Raw genomic sequence first — 11,834 nt, 5'->3', positions numbered from 1 at the left:
GACTGAGCACTGAGTCCCATTGGGTAGATAGAAAGATTAACCCAAATAATCTATACAGAAACCTGTGGAACCCCATAAAATTGGGTCCCTAATCCATGAACTACTAGAACTCATTTACAAAACTTTTCTTAAACATTGCATTAATCTATTGTCTCATACGATAGAATTAGAATTTATAATCCCTAGTCCATGATGAGATATCTTTGAGTTATAATGTAATTTAATTAAAACGATTCATTTTTTCTTCAAAAAGCATTTTATGAAATCAATTTTGTAGAATCTAAAACTTTTTTAAAACCTGGATTTTTATCCACCCTGCTTCAACCAGGGCTGACCTTAGCAGCCCCTGCTGCTGCTCGCTGGGTGCCAACTGATGACTTGCAGTTTTGACATAACAGGACATGCAATTTCTTGTAGCAAGGGGCTACTGGTCTTACCCACCCACCTGCAGTCATCCAGGTCATAGTGCTACTGTGGTGCCACTAGAGACTATGCTGTGCTGTACGTGCTGATGTTGGGACTGGTGACAGGATTTCATGAGTGACTGAACCTCCAGCGCTTTGGCTAAACAACCTTTTTGCTGCACAGTAAGGGTGGCTCCATAAACCAAGAGCCCCTATAGGAAATCTGCAAGTGGGTATCCCTACCCCAGCCGGTGATACTGAATGAACGACAGGTTTATTTGTGTAAGCTGGGTCTGAATGAGCTCTCCCCCGACACCTAGGGGTGAGCTGTGGAAAAAGACTTCAGAAGCTGGTCTTGTTTGCATAGACACACCCATCCTGCCTAGGTGCTCAGTATGATGGGATTGCTTGCAAAAATTTAACCCTTCTGCCAGGTGGCTCCAGCAGCAACAAGGGCCAGATTCAGTGTCTAGGGCTTCCTTTTCACCAATACAACACAAAACCGTTTCAGTTCTCCCGTGACCTGGGCACCTCTAATAGGGAATACTTCCCCTCTCGCAAGCACAGAGTCTGTGTGTAGCAAAAACGTTTAATAAAAGGAGGGAAGTAACTCAGCATTAATTTAGGAAAACACCGCAAGTAGGGTTCATAAACACAAACCAAGAGCAAAAGCCCCACCCCCACGTAAGTTACCCAGTGTCCTTTTCTCCTCAGGTTCTTAAGTCCAGCAACCCCAAAGTTCCTTTAACAGGCCCATCCCTTCTCTGCACCCCACCCACTCACAGTTGCTGCCCTTGGCCAGTGCAGCCCCAGACTTCAGAGGTTCATCTCCCACCCTGTGTGGAAGGCAGGGGCGGGTAAAGAGGCACCATGCACACTGCGCTGCTTGGGCACTTGCTCGTCACCAATTGCCATGCCTCTGGGGGCCTCTGCTCTGGCCCTCTCTGCCAGCCGCCCTAAATTGTAGGCTACCTCTCTAAAAATGCCTGCAGGCCAGGGGCTGTCAGTTGCCTCTCTTCCTCCCTACCCCTGCACTGGCTACCTTTCATGGGAGCTGATCCCCCCTAGGAGTTTGGGATGGCACCTATTCCCCCCTCCTTCATTGCACTGACCCTCGGGGCCCCCAGTGTCTAACATGGTGCCTCAAGGCCTGCCCATGGGCACAGCACCGCCTGCCCCTCGCCTCGTTTCTCCCGCTGGTGGTCCAAACCTCACACCCTTATTGCCACGCGCTGCCCTGACTGCTGCTCTGCAAAGTGCCCAGCCCGTGTGCCCTGGGGCAGGGCTCGCCCCTCTGCCAATGCAACGCTGGGGCGCAGGGGGAGAGGCAGGGACTGCGGTGACAACTCGGGGTGCAGCCCCCGGGGATGTGGGGGGGGTCTCAGGGTGGGGGGTGCCCCGAGCTCCAGATCAGGATGTGGGGGGCAGAGAGCGGGGACTGGGGGCGGGGCCTCAGGGGCTGTGGCTGAGTCACGTTCCGTCCCCGCCCCCCGCATCTGCTCCCAGCCCCTGGCTCCCAGCCGCCCCCGGCTGCAGCAAGAGGAGCGCGCGCGGCCCCTTTAAGGGCGGGGCGGGGCGTATCATGCCGCGCGGGGCGCCAATGACGGGACAGGGGCGGAACCGGAAGTGGGGCCTGCTGCTGAGCTGGAGGGGGCGGGGCATACGGTGGCCGGGACGGGGTTCGGGAGCCGCGATCAGGTGAATTTCTGGGTGGGCGCGTCCGTTCTGGGGAGAGGGGGCAGGGGTATATGGTACGAGTGGGGGCGGGGATATAGGGTAGGAGCAGGGGTGGGAATGGGGAGGGGAGCTGGGGGTATATACGGTAGGAGGGTGGGTGGGAATGGGGAGCAGGGGGTATATGGTACGAGTGGGGGCTTGGGGTGGGGATATACACAAACCAGGTAGGAGCAGGGGTGAGAATGGGGAGGGATGGGGAGCAGGGGTATATGGTATGAGTGGGGGCGGGGATATAGGGTAGGAGCAGGGGTGGGAATGGGGGCAGGGGAGGGGAGCTGGGGGTATATGGTATGAGTGGGGGCTTGGGGTGGGGATATAGGGTAGGGGCAGGGGTGGGGATGGGGAGCAGGGGGTATATGGTACGAGCAGGGAGTTGGAAGGGATATACAGTAGGAGGGGTGGGTGGGAATGGGGAGCAGGGGGTATATGGTACGAGTGGGGGGCTTGGGGGCGGGGATATACGGTAGGAGCAGGGGTGAGAATGGGGGTGGGGGATATGCAGTACGAGCAGGGGTGGGTGGGAATGGGGACATGGGATATATGATATGAGCAGGGGGTATAGGAAGAGGGGTATGGGATATACAGTATGCGTTGTGGGGGCAGGGATAAAGGGTGTATATCCAGTCATGGAGGGGGGGGGGGCACCAGCATTATCTCAGCAGGCAGGAAAGTCACTGACTCCTTAGCCTCTTCATGCCCACTCCAGGATGCCCGTTTATGAGGCGGGAGAGTTATGAGCTCGAAAGGCAAGAAGCGGGTGGTTCTGCCGACCCGGCCTGAACCACCCAGCGTGGAACAGATCCTTGAGGACGTCAGGAGCACCCAGCCATCCGATCCCATGTTTGTCCTTATAGCAGAGTCCAATAAAGGTAGGAGAATGCATCCCAGCTCTTTGCCCCAGGAATCTCCATGATCCAGTCTGTATGAAATCTACCAGACGATGGGAGCCTGTCTCTGTCCACTCCTGTCCTACCTATCAATTATAAAATCTCCGTCAGCGAGCATTGCACAAATTAGCCCTGAAAGTTGCTGCCATCTTGCCAGTTTGTTGGCTGGGGGGCCATGAATTGCTGGGTCTCAGTCCCGTTCTTGGGGGACACCTCTTTATAGCCCAAAATCCACAGCTGTGATTGCTGCTCTTGTTGACAGTTTCTTCAGGGAAGTCATAGACTTCATGGGGCCTGGAGACTGACCTTCCCTTTCACCTGTACAGGTGTCCTCCCCTGTTCATAAGTAAGGCGCATTGGTCAGAGCATGGTAGGGAAACATCCCCCGCCACTACCTGTGCTGTGTCAGTTTTGAGGCTATAAACAGAGACCTGAAGGTGTATCTGATCTGAAATGTAACTTAGCTTTACATGAAGAGATTACTACCCCGTTTTAAATTCATGTTATTCTCTGTCTTTTCCTCCCACATTTCCCCTCCCCAGACTTGCCAGCCCCTAGGAAGAAGGAGGAGTCTGAAGTGATGAGCGAGCGCCTGTACCAGCAGAGTCATTCTTACGTAGAGATGAACCACCGGCTGCAGAAGGCCTGCAGTCTGCTGAAGGAGAAGTGCGAAGAGCTGAAGCAGGCGGGTGCGACTTTGGAACAGAATATCGTGGAAATTAAGGAAAAGGCCTTGTGAGGTTGTCGGGCCTCTCTGGAATGCCGAGACACTGGGAGCAGAGACAAAAAGCTGGCCCAGGAGGGTTTGCGCTCGACAGTAAAAAGCCCCACCTCCTAGTCCTGACGCACTTCTCAATGTGCATTCAACTTTCACAGACGTCCCCAGTGTGGCTTCTTGTTTCTGTACCCAGATCATAGGGCCAGAAAGCCACCCAGCCAGTAACCCTGGTGTGCGCTTTGATTTAATGGAAGATCTGGCACTGCTGCATCTTGCCTGGAATCTCCAAGAACCTGCCAAGCCTCATGAATGCAGCTTCACAAGAGTCACCCCTCATGCTCATTGGAAACACTAGGGGGTATGTGAGGGGGGTTTTCATCTTTAAAGCTACAAATGCTCCAGGATTTGCCTCCATAACCTCTTCCCAGTGAACAGCCCTGATCTTGTTGCTCATGTTCAGAAGGGACTCTTGGACCAGGCGTTTCGTTGAGCCATTAGGAGAACCTGGTGCCAATTTCCAAATGGCAAGCTTGAACCTGACCTGGTTGGGGTAAGCGTGGGCTCCGGGCAGCTGCTGGCTTTTCGTAAGCTGCGTGTCACCGTCTCAGGTGCCCATGGTGACTGTTGGCATGACATCCCCCTCGCCCTCCAGGTTTACCTACGATTTCTCCATCTGGTACTGCCTCCATGACGACAGTATTGCTTCCTGCATCTCCATGTTGCTGAAAAAGCAAGGCCTCCGGGGTTATGACGAGCACCAGGACCAAGTGGCAGGGACATCCATTCTCATGACAGCCGCAGAGGTCATCCAAGCTAGCAGGGTCGCTATCGTCATCTTGTCGGCCAGCTCGCTGGACGACCCCTGGTGTCAGCGCGTCGTGGAGTGGAACCTGCATCATGTGATAGAGCAGGAGGGGACGAGGATGATCCCGATTTACGTGGACGTGGAGAAAGAGCAGGTGCCTCTGGTTTTAAGGCATCTTAACGAACTCGACTACAGAAACAAATTCTTCGAGCGGAGGCTGCTGGAGAGCTTGAAAAGCATCATGCCTCCAGCTGGCCGAGCGAGGGCTGGGCGCCCCTCCAAAGCGACCAGCGCCAAAAGCAGAGCCAGCCGATAGCAACTGGGACTTAGCAGCAGCAGCAGCGCTGCCGCTGCGTGGAGAAACTGAGCCCCAGGGACTTGGCTTTGGTTGATTCCTGCCAGGAGTGACGCGGCGTGTCTTGCCCTGTTCATTTGGCATCCGGGGTTTGCTGTGGGCCCCGTTGTGGTGTTGGCAGTGAACTAATCTGCTTGGCTTTGCGCCTAGACTTCATGGTGAGAAGACTTAAAAAATAAAGTTGTTGCTGGTGGGAGTTTGCCATTAAAATGCAATGGGAATCTATATGGCGTGTGATCCAAGGCTGCTCATAAATCTCATTATTTAATAAGCTCTTATTAAAATCCAGTCCTCAGAAAACTGAACGGACGAGTCTTTGTTATGAGAGGGGCTGGGTAGGGATAAGATCAGGTCCTGCTGGGAGCCATAATGAGCTGTAATCTCAGCTCTGACCCTGGCACCCCCTAACCCCACCCAGCTTTTCACTGGCTGTGTCTGCCCTGGTAACTAACTGGTCGTCTCCCAAGGCTTTGCTACAGTGATGCAGCTCACACTGGGCCCCTGGGAGCCCTGTCTGCACTAGCCGTTCCCAGTGCAGATAGCAACAGATGGCGATGTCCCTAAAACTGCTGGTGTAAAGTAGGCCTGTGCCTCAATTTCTTTCCATCTGTGAAATGGGTGTAACAATGCTCGCCTGTTTTGAAGGGGAGGGGGAGTTGTGAGCGCTAGTTAAAGTCTTTGATTTCTTTGGAAGTCGTAATAACCCCTTGTCCTTATTTAGTGCTTTTCAGCACCAGAGCTCAAAGGAGGTCAGTCTCATTATCCCCATCTTGTAGATGGGGAAACTGAGGCACAGGGAGGGGGCGTGACTTGCCCGAGGACACAACTAGCATGCTACTGGAAGAGCTGGGAATAGAATTTAGGTCTCTGGAAACCCAGCCCCTTGTTCTGTCCACTAACTAAGTACCGTGGACCTAAAAACCCAGAGAAAAGCCTGAGCACTTTCCTTCAGATCTCTGCTAGCACCTGGGTGTTGGCTCCACCCCAATTTGCTCATTGGGATGTTGTGTTCCCTGCAGTTAAGACTCTTCAGTGAGCATTGGGTGGTTAAGACCTGGGTTTTACATCTCAGAAAGAGCAGCAGAGCTCCGGGAGAGGAATTGTTTTATTACATGCTACAAGCCCCAGCAGAGCTTCTTGCACGGGCTGGGTGCTGGGGAGGCGGTCAAAGGGGCATGTTGCAGTCGGTCACATTAGTGGTTGCGAAAATGAAGGTAGCGGCGTATCTCAAGGTCCAGGGCTGTGCAGTGGCTGAGAGCTGGTGCATGGGTGTGACAAGGTGACGGGGGTTGGGAGATGGGACTCTACGCTACAAACGTAGCTGGATCAGGGGAATGGTTCCAGCTTTGTAATCCTGTTTGTGCCTAAAGATGTGCTCCTGAGCGAGGAGTGCAATAGAGAGGGAGTTAAGTGGCTGGAAATGGCAGGGGAGCAATTTACATCTCTTACTTCTGTCAGGGCGTGTGGGCTGGGGGATTCGGCCGTGTGTGGGGAGGGAGGGGGGGTTGTTGAGGGGCAGAATGTCACAGAGGTGTCGGAATCTGGCCCCAAAGCATTCAGGAAGCATGTCGTGTATTAGGCTTGTTTTTACACGCTCACTCTTGAGGGCTGAGTTCCTGTTTTTATGGGGGTAGCGAGGTGAGCACATGCTGTGTAGCAGCTCCTCTCCTCTCCCTGCCGGTAGCCTTGGCGTGTTTCAGCTGTTGGCACTCAGCTTCTTCCTCCCTCTGAAACATCTCCCAGCCCCAGTGTGGCAACACTTTGCTTCCAGTGCCATCCAGTTCTCACAAGCGGTGAAGAAAGGCCCTCGCCAAGGCGGTGGGTGCGACAGCCGCCTCCCGAGAGCCCTTTCTCCCACTGCTGCAGAGATGTGAATGCGCTCAGGGAAGGAGCGGGGTATATAACTACGAGCGGAAATCCCCCCCGGCAGAAGCGGTGGGGCGACGACTTCTGCAGACAGCTCAACGTGGCGACAGCATGAAGGCAGATGGGAAATTCCTCTTCCTGGTGCTGCTGTTCCTCCCCATTGGGAAGACTGGTGAGTGGGTGGTCGCATGGTGCTGGGGAGTGGCAGGGTGGCCCGGTGGATAGGAGCACGGGGCTGGGAATCCGGAAGGCTGGATTTTATTCCTGACTCTGCCCCTAATTTGAGTGGGCTCAGCTGAGCCACTTCTCTCTCTGCCTCAGTTCCCCCAGTGGTGAAGGACTTTGCCTTTCTCTGAAGCATCCAGTATCAGCAGCTGCTGGAGCCAGGCCTCTGGATGTGATGGGTCAATAGACTGATGGTTTAATGTGGCTGGGGGGGAATCCAGGGCTGCTAATTCATACTCCAGTGCCCTGCCCGCTGGACTGCAGCTAGCTACCGCCAGGCTTCAGGGCCTATACACCCGAGGGCGCAGCTGGAACATGGATCGGTTCCAGCCTGGTAGTGCTGGGATTCGAACACACCTCCCTTTCCAGGGTTTGGGGTGAGAATTGTCCCCTGCATCCGCCTTGCTGCCCATGCACTGGGGCACGTCGTGCTGTTTCTTTGCAGCAGGCCAGCTCCAGTCTTCGATCATTGGAGGCCGCGAAGCATTGCCTCACTCCAGGCCCTACATGGTGTCTATCCACAAAGGAGGCCTTCCCGCCTGCGGGGGAGTCCTAGTCCACGCCCGCTGGGTGCTGACTGCTGCGCACTGCTACTGCGACCTGTGAGTACAGAACCCACCCCTGGCTGCTGGGTTCCCGCAGATTAGGGCCATAGGACCAGGCTCCCGGCTTGGCCGGGGGGAGCAGGGGTTGCTCTGCTGTTGCGAAACCTCGATTTAAGAAATGCCAGGGGGAAAGCCTTGATGCCAGCCCGGGGGGAAAGGGGCCATTATTTACCGAACACCTGTCGGAATCTCACCAACCAGTGGAGTAGCAAACTAGGAACCCTGAAGGTTATTCAGCTAGGCAGGCGCGCAGGGTCGGGGTTGGTCGTGAGGTGTAAATGGGGGGATTGAATGCAATTGGATTCTTTCTTCAGCTCCTCCGTGGCTTTGGGTGAGCCAGACAGGTCCCCTTTGAAAAATGTGGCCTCTGATTTGGGGTCTGAGGGCCTGATTTTCAGAGGTGGCTGAGAGCCTCCAGCTCCCCTGACGCCCACTGGAGTTGTGGGCACTCAGCCTCTCTCAGAAGAATATGGCCCAAAGGTGTGTCATGGGCTGGGCACCCCAAAACCAAAGCACCCCAAATCAGAGGCATCTTTTTTTTTTAAGTGGCCTGAATGACCCTGACCCTCAGAGGTATTTGGGCACCTAACTTCCAATGGAAATTAGACACCTAGATACTTCTGAAGAATCTGGGCCAACGGGCCTCCCTCCCAGATGATACTTGCTCAGCTCATGGGAGGCGTCTGCATGCGGAGCCCATCTGCCCTCAGCACACCAGGGGCACGACAGGAGGATCAGTGGTTGGGCCAGCGTCACTGGGGTCATGAGTCAAGAGCTGGGGGAATGTGCTCCACCAGAAAGCCGACTTGCTCCTCTGACGGCAGGCTTAGCTTTGTGCCTCCCCAATGAGGTGTTTGCACTGGGAGAGCCGGGTGTCTGCAGGGAGGGTGCTAATGCTAGAGAGGGTTTCTTTTTGTGTCTCAGGATTAAGGGTCCCATCAGGGTGATGGTGGGTCTCCATCGGCAGCCCAGGGGAAATGCCCGAGTGCAGGTCTTCACTGTCGCAAAGTTTGTCCCGCATCCTTCCTACAGCCGCACGACCATGGCAAATGACATCATGCTGCTCAAGGTACGTGGGCTTGCTAGGAAGCCATGGGCACCAGTTATTCTGGCTTCTGCTTCAGGGGGCCCGTCCTACAAGGCAGCAGCGTCTGAGCATGTGGCTAGGGCAGTGGAGTGGGTTCAAATCCTGGCTCTTCCTATTGTGTGGTCTTGGGTAGGTTGTGTTGCCGCTGTCTGCCTCAGTTTCCCCATCTGTAAAATGGAGGTAGTAATAGTTCCTAGCTCTTATCAGTGGATTTCAAAGCACTTTACAAAGGAGAACAGAGTTGTCATCCTCCTTTTACATATGGGGAAACTGAGGCACACAGAGGGGAAAAGTGACTTGCCCGAGGTCACCCAGTGGGTCAGTGGCAGAGGCAGGACTAGAATGCAGCTGTCCTGAGTCCCAGCCAGTGCTCTAGCTGCTAGGCCACACTGCTAGCCATATCAGTATTTCCTTTGTGGATGGAAAACGCCGTGTTAGGACCCTCAGAGGCAAGCCAGGGCATTCAGCACTGCGTAGGATTTACTCCTTCCTTTGTTCCTCCATCTCAGGGTAGGGGGAAGGTTGAGTGGGATGAAGCTGCGATGGGGAGGAGCGGGGGGGGGTTTCGCTCTCTCTCTCTGGAGGCCTCTCCTGCTGCGGCTAGAAAGGTGAGATTCAGAAGTGACAAACTGCCTAACCCTTACAGGAAATCTTTAATGCGAGCAGCGCTCTCTAGCCAGCCTTGAGTCATTCTCAGCTCACACCCTCGCCTCTGAGGTGCTGGTAGGTGTGCAGCCTGGCCTTGCTTTCGCTGATGGGTAAAGTTTTTCCCGGAGTCTGGCCTCTTTAACAGAGCAAAGGCTGCTTCCCTTTGTGCCTCAGCTGCTTCCCAACAGCTAGGAAGTCTCATTCCTCCCACCCCTTTCCACCATCCCTCGGCTTCTGGGCCTGCCCGGTTTCCTCTAGGGCCGGACTAGGGGCTTGGCCTCTCAGGAAGCAGCCTAGAAGGTGCAGCCTGGCAGAGTCTGTCCCCAAGGCCTGACCTTGGCTTTCGCTCCTGCCTGCAGCTGGACAAGAAGGTGGTTTGGAACAAGGAGACGAGCCTTCTCCCGCTGCCCAAGAAGAATCCGGCCCCGGGGACCCCGTGCAGCGTGGCTGGCTGGGGGAGGTTCAGAGAGGGAAGCAAATATTCCCCCGTCCTGCGTGAACTCGATGTCAAGGTGATGGACATCAGGATGTGCAACAATAGCCGGTACTGGCATGGCGAGGTCACCAGCACCATGATGTGCATCGAAGGGATCGAGACGGGCTCTGCCCCCTGCCAGGTGATGGCTTCACAGCAACGCTGGTCTAGAACGGGCTGATGGGGGAGAGTCTCGTTGCCAGGCCTGCGTGCTTAGCTGCCTGTTCTCGAGCGTGCATGGACATGGCAGGATCCTACAAGGTGCCCCAGACCTAGCTAAGATACTAAAGAACCCCGGGGAACATGACTAGGGTGACCAGATGTCCTGATTTTATAGGGACAGTCCCGATTTTGGGGTCTCTTTCTTATATAGGTTCCTGTTACCTCCCACTCCCTGTCCCAATTTTTCATATTTGCCGTCTGGTCACCCTAGAACATGACAGACACTGACAGGCCCAGGCGCCGACTTGCTGAGTTCCCCGGGGGTGCTCACTCCCTGCTCTGCCCCAGACCCTGCCCCCAATCCACCCCTGCCCCTCCCCCAAGCATGCCCTGCCCTCACTCTGCCTCTTCCTGCTCCCCATCCCCCCCAGCATCTGCTGCTGAACAGCTGATCAGCAGCGGGCAGGAGGCGCTGGGTGGGGAGGGGGAGGAGCTGATTGGCAGGGCCCACCGCGGGGTGCTGAGCACCCTCTGTTTTTTCCCATGGGTGCTCCAGCCCCGGAGCACCCACGGAGGCAGCGCCTTTGCTGACAGGGATGCCAGGGGGTCTGGCCACGTGGGAATCGTGTCCAATTTTCCATCCCTGAGGCTTTGATCCTTTTTGGCAGACGAGGATAAGTGAGGTGCAGGGAGCTGCTGGCCAGGGTCTCCCCCGCTCCTTTGAAGCCCTTGGTGGTGGGCCTGGCAGAGAAGCAAAAGACGGAATGGGCCATGGTCAGGGCTGAGCTCTGCTGGGGCACGGGTGTGGGACGCTCGCCCTACTCTGCACAGTCTCCAGGGCTGTCACAGGCCCCTTTCACCAGCACAGGATTGGCCCAAGCTGTTGGTTAGCTCCAGTCCTAGGCCAACCCTCAGGCCTGCCCCGTGCAATGTGCCCCACTGCCTCTCTCCTCTCTGTTGCTTGGCGCCACCGCCGCTGTGCCCACCCCTGGGTCCTGCCACGCTCCTGACCCTCAGTCCCAATGCTGCGCGGGGCCCTCCCAGGCTAACAGACGCTGTGAACTCTGCGCTGTTGCAGGGTGATTCCGGGGGCCCCGTGGTGTGTGGCAAGAAAGCGGAGGTAGCCGGCGTGATCTCCTTCACGGGCAAAAGCTGCGTCGACGTGTTCAAACCGCCCGTCGCGACGGCTGTCTTTAAATACAAGACGTGGATCAAAAAATACCTACGCTGGGGCCGAGCCCTGTGACTGCAGCATCATCTGTAAGCTTGCCTGTCCGTCCCCTCTGCCGTGTATTGACCCCTCGTGGCTTCCCTATGCTGCCCAGGTTAGAGATCAGCTCAATCATCCAGCCATGTGTGCCTCATCCATCCATCCGGGCACTGCTGGTGCAAACCCCCGCCCCCCGTGCCTACCTGTTCTCTTACAGAGGTTTCAGCTCTGTCCTCCTCTCTCTCGGGCCTGGCATGCAAACTGCCTGCCTGCGTCACACTTCCTGCTGCTGATTTGAAATAAAAGTGAAACCTCACCTGGTCCTAGGTGGTGGTGGTGTGTGTGTGGGTGTGTGTGTGTGTGTGTCTGCGTCTTGGGGGTATCACACTGTGGCTGCCCCGGCTCCAGCTGACACCACAGCCGTGTCTTGTAACTAAGCTAAAGTCTTGGCCAGACCAACTCGGTGTTGGAAATTGGAGCTGGGGGAAGGAACAGAACAGCTGGGTGGTGAGCAGCTTCCCTGCCCTGAGAGGCACTTGCTGCCTCCTGTAGCGATTAGAGAGAGGCAGGAGTCCCTAAGCATTCCCCACATCTCCTCCCCGGGCGGGGCGTATCTACGCTACCTGGAGAAGCCCAGCTAGCCCTCGAGA

General features: G+C 55.7%; 2 protein-coding genes across 3 annotated transcripts; both read left to right on the top strand.

Annotated features, from left to right (window-relative positions):
- The first annotated feature begins 2,005 nt into the window (after nucleotides 1–2,005).
- On the top strand, nucleotides 2,006–3,803 carry C26H19orf25 (chromosome 26 C19orf25 homolog). 2 transcript variants are annotated; one of them, XM_039516224.1, is made up of 3 exons: nucleotides 2,006–2,102; nucleotides 2,848–3,010; nucleotides 3,571–3,803. In XM_039516224.1, the coding sequence occupies exons 2-3, from the start codon at nucleotides 2,875–2,877 to the stop codon at nucleotides 3,765–3,767; spliced, it is 333 nt and encodes a 110-aa protein (XP_039372158.1). In that variant the 5' UTR covers nucleotides 2,006–2,102; nucleotides 2,848–2,874; the 3' UTR covers nucleotides 3,768–3,803. The 2 variants fall into 2 exon arrangements, with proteins under 2 accessions (XP_039372158.1, XP_039372159.1); XM_039516225.1 differs by lacking the exon at nucleotides 2,006–2,102 and adding an exon at nucleotides 2,490–2,500.
- Nucleotides 3,804–6,451: 2,648 nt separating this feature from the next.
- LOC120391958 (granzyme M-like) lies at nucleotides 6,452–11,484 on the top strand. Its single transcript, XM_039516223.1, has 5 exons — nucleotides 6,452–6,944; nucleotides 7,443–7,599; nucleotides 8,527–8,671; nucleotides 9,697–9,954; nucleotides 11,053–11,484. Exons 1-5 carry the CDS (start codon nucleotides 6,884–6,886, stop codon nucleotides 11,218–11,220), a joined length of 789 nt encoding a protein of 262 aa, XP_039372157.1. The 5' UTR covers nucleotides 6,452–6,883; the 3' UTR covers nucleotides 11,221–11,484.
- Nucleotides 11,485–11,834: the final 350 nt, after the last annotated feature.

The sequence above is a fragment of the Mauremys reevesii genome, linkage group 26 (assembly GCF_016161935.1).
Source record: "Mauremys reevesii isolate NIE-2019 linkage group 26, ASM1616193v1, whole genome shotgun sequence".
NCBI classification, from domain to species: Eukaryota; Metazoa; Chordata; order Testudines; family Geoemydidae; genus Mauremys; species Mauremys reevesii.
Note: the sequence above shows the minus strand (reverse complement) of the source record. Positions and strands in the feature narration are given on the sequence as shown.

What these genes read in the sequence shown, in the direction of transcription:
- C26H19orf25 (XM_039516224.1), top strand. Translation starts at nt 2,875, where the DNA reads ATGAGCTCGAAAGGCAAGAAGCGGGTGGTTCTGCCGACCCGGCCTGAA. An exon ending in TATAGCAGAGTCCAATAAAG is followed by an intron (nt 3,011 to 3,570) that starts GTAGGAGAATGC and finishes TCCCCTCCCCAG; the next exon opens with ACTTGCCAGCCCCTAGGAAG.
- LOC120391958 (XM_039516223.1), top strand. Translation starts at nt 6,884, where the DNA reads ATGAAGGCAGATGGGAAATTCCTCTTCCTGGTGCTGCTGTTCCTCCCC. An exon ending in CCTCCCCATTGGGAAGACTG is followed by an intron (nt 6,945 to 7,442) that starts GTGAGTGGGTGG and finishes GTTTCTTTGCAG; the next exon opens with CAGGCCAGCTCCAGTCTTCG. An exon ending in GCGCACTGCTACTGCGACCT is followed by an intron (nt 7,600 to 8,526) that starts GTGAGTACAGAA and finishes TTTGTGTCTCAG; the next exon opens with GATTAAGGGTCCCATCAGGG.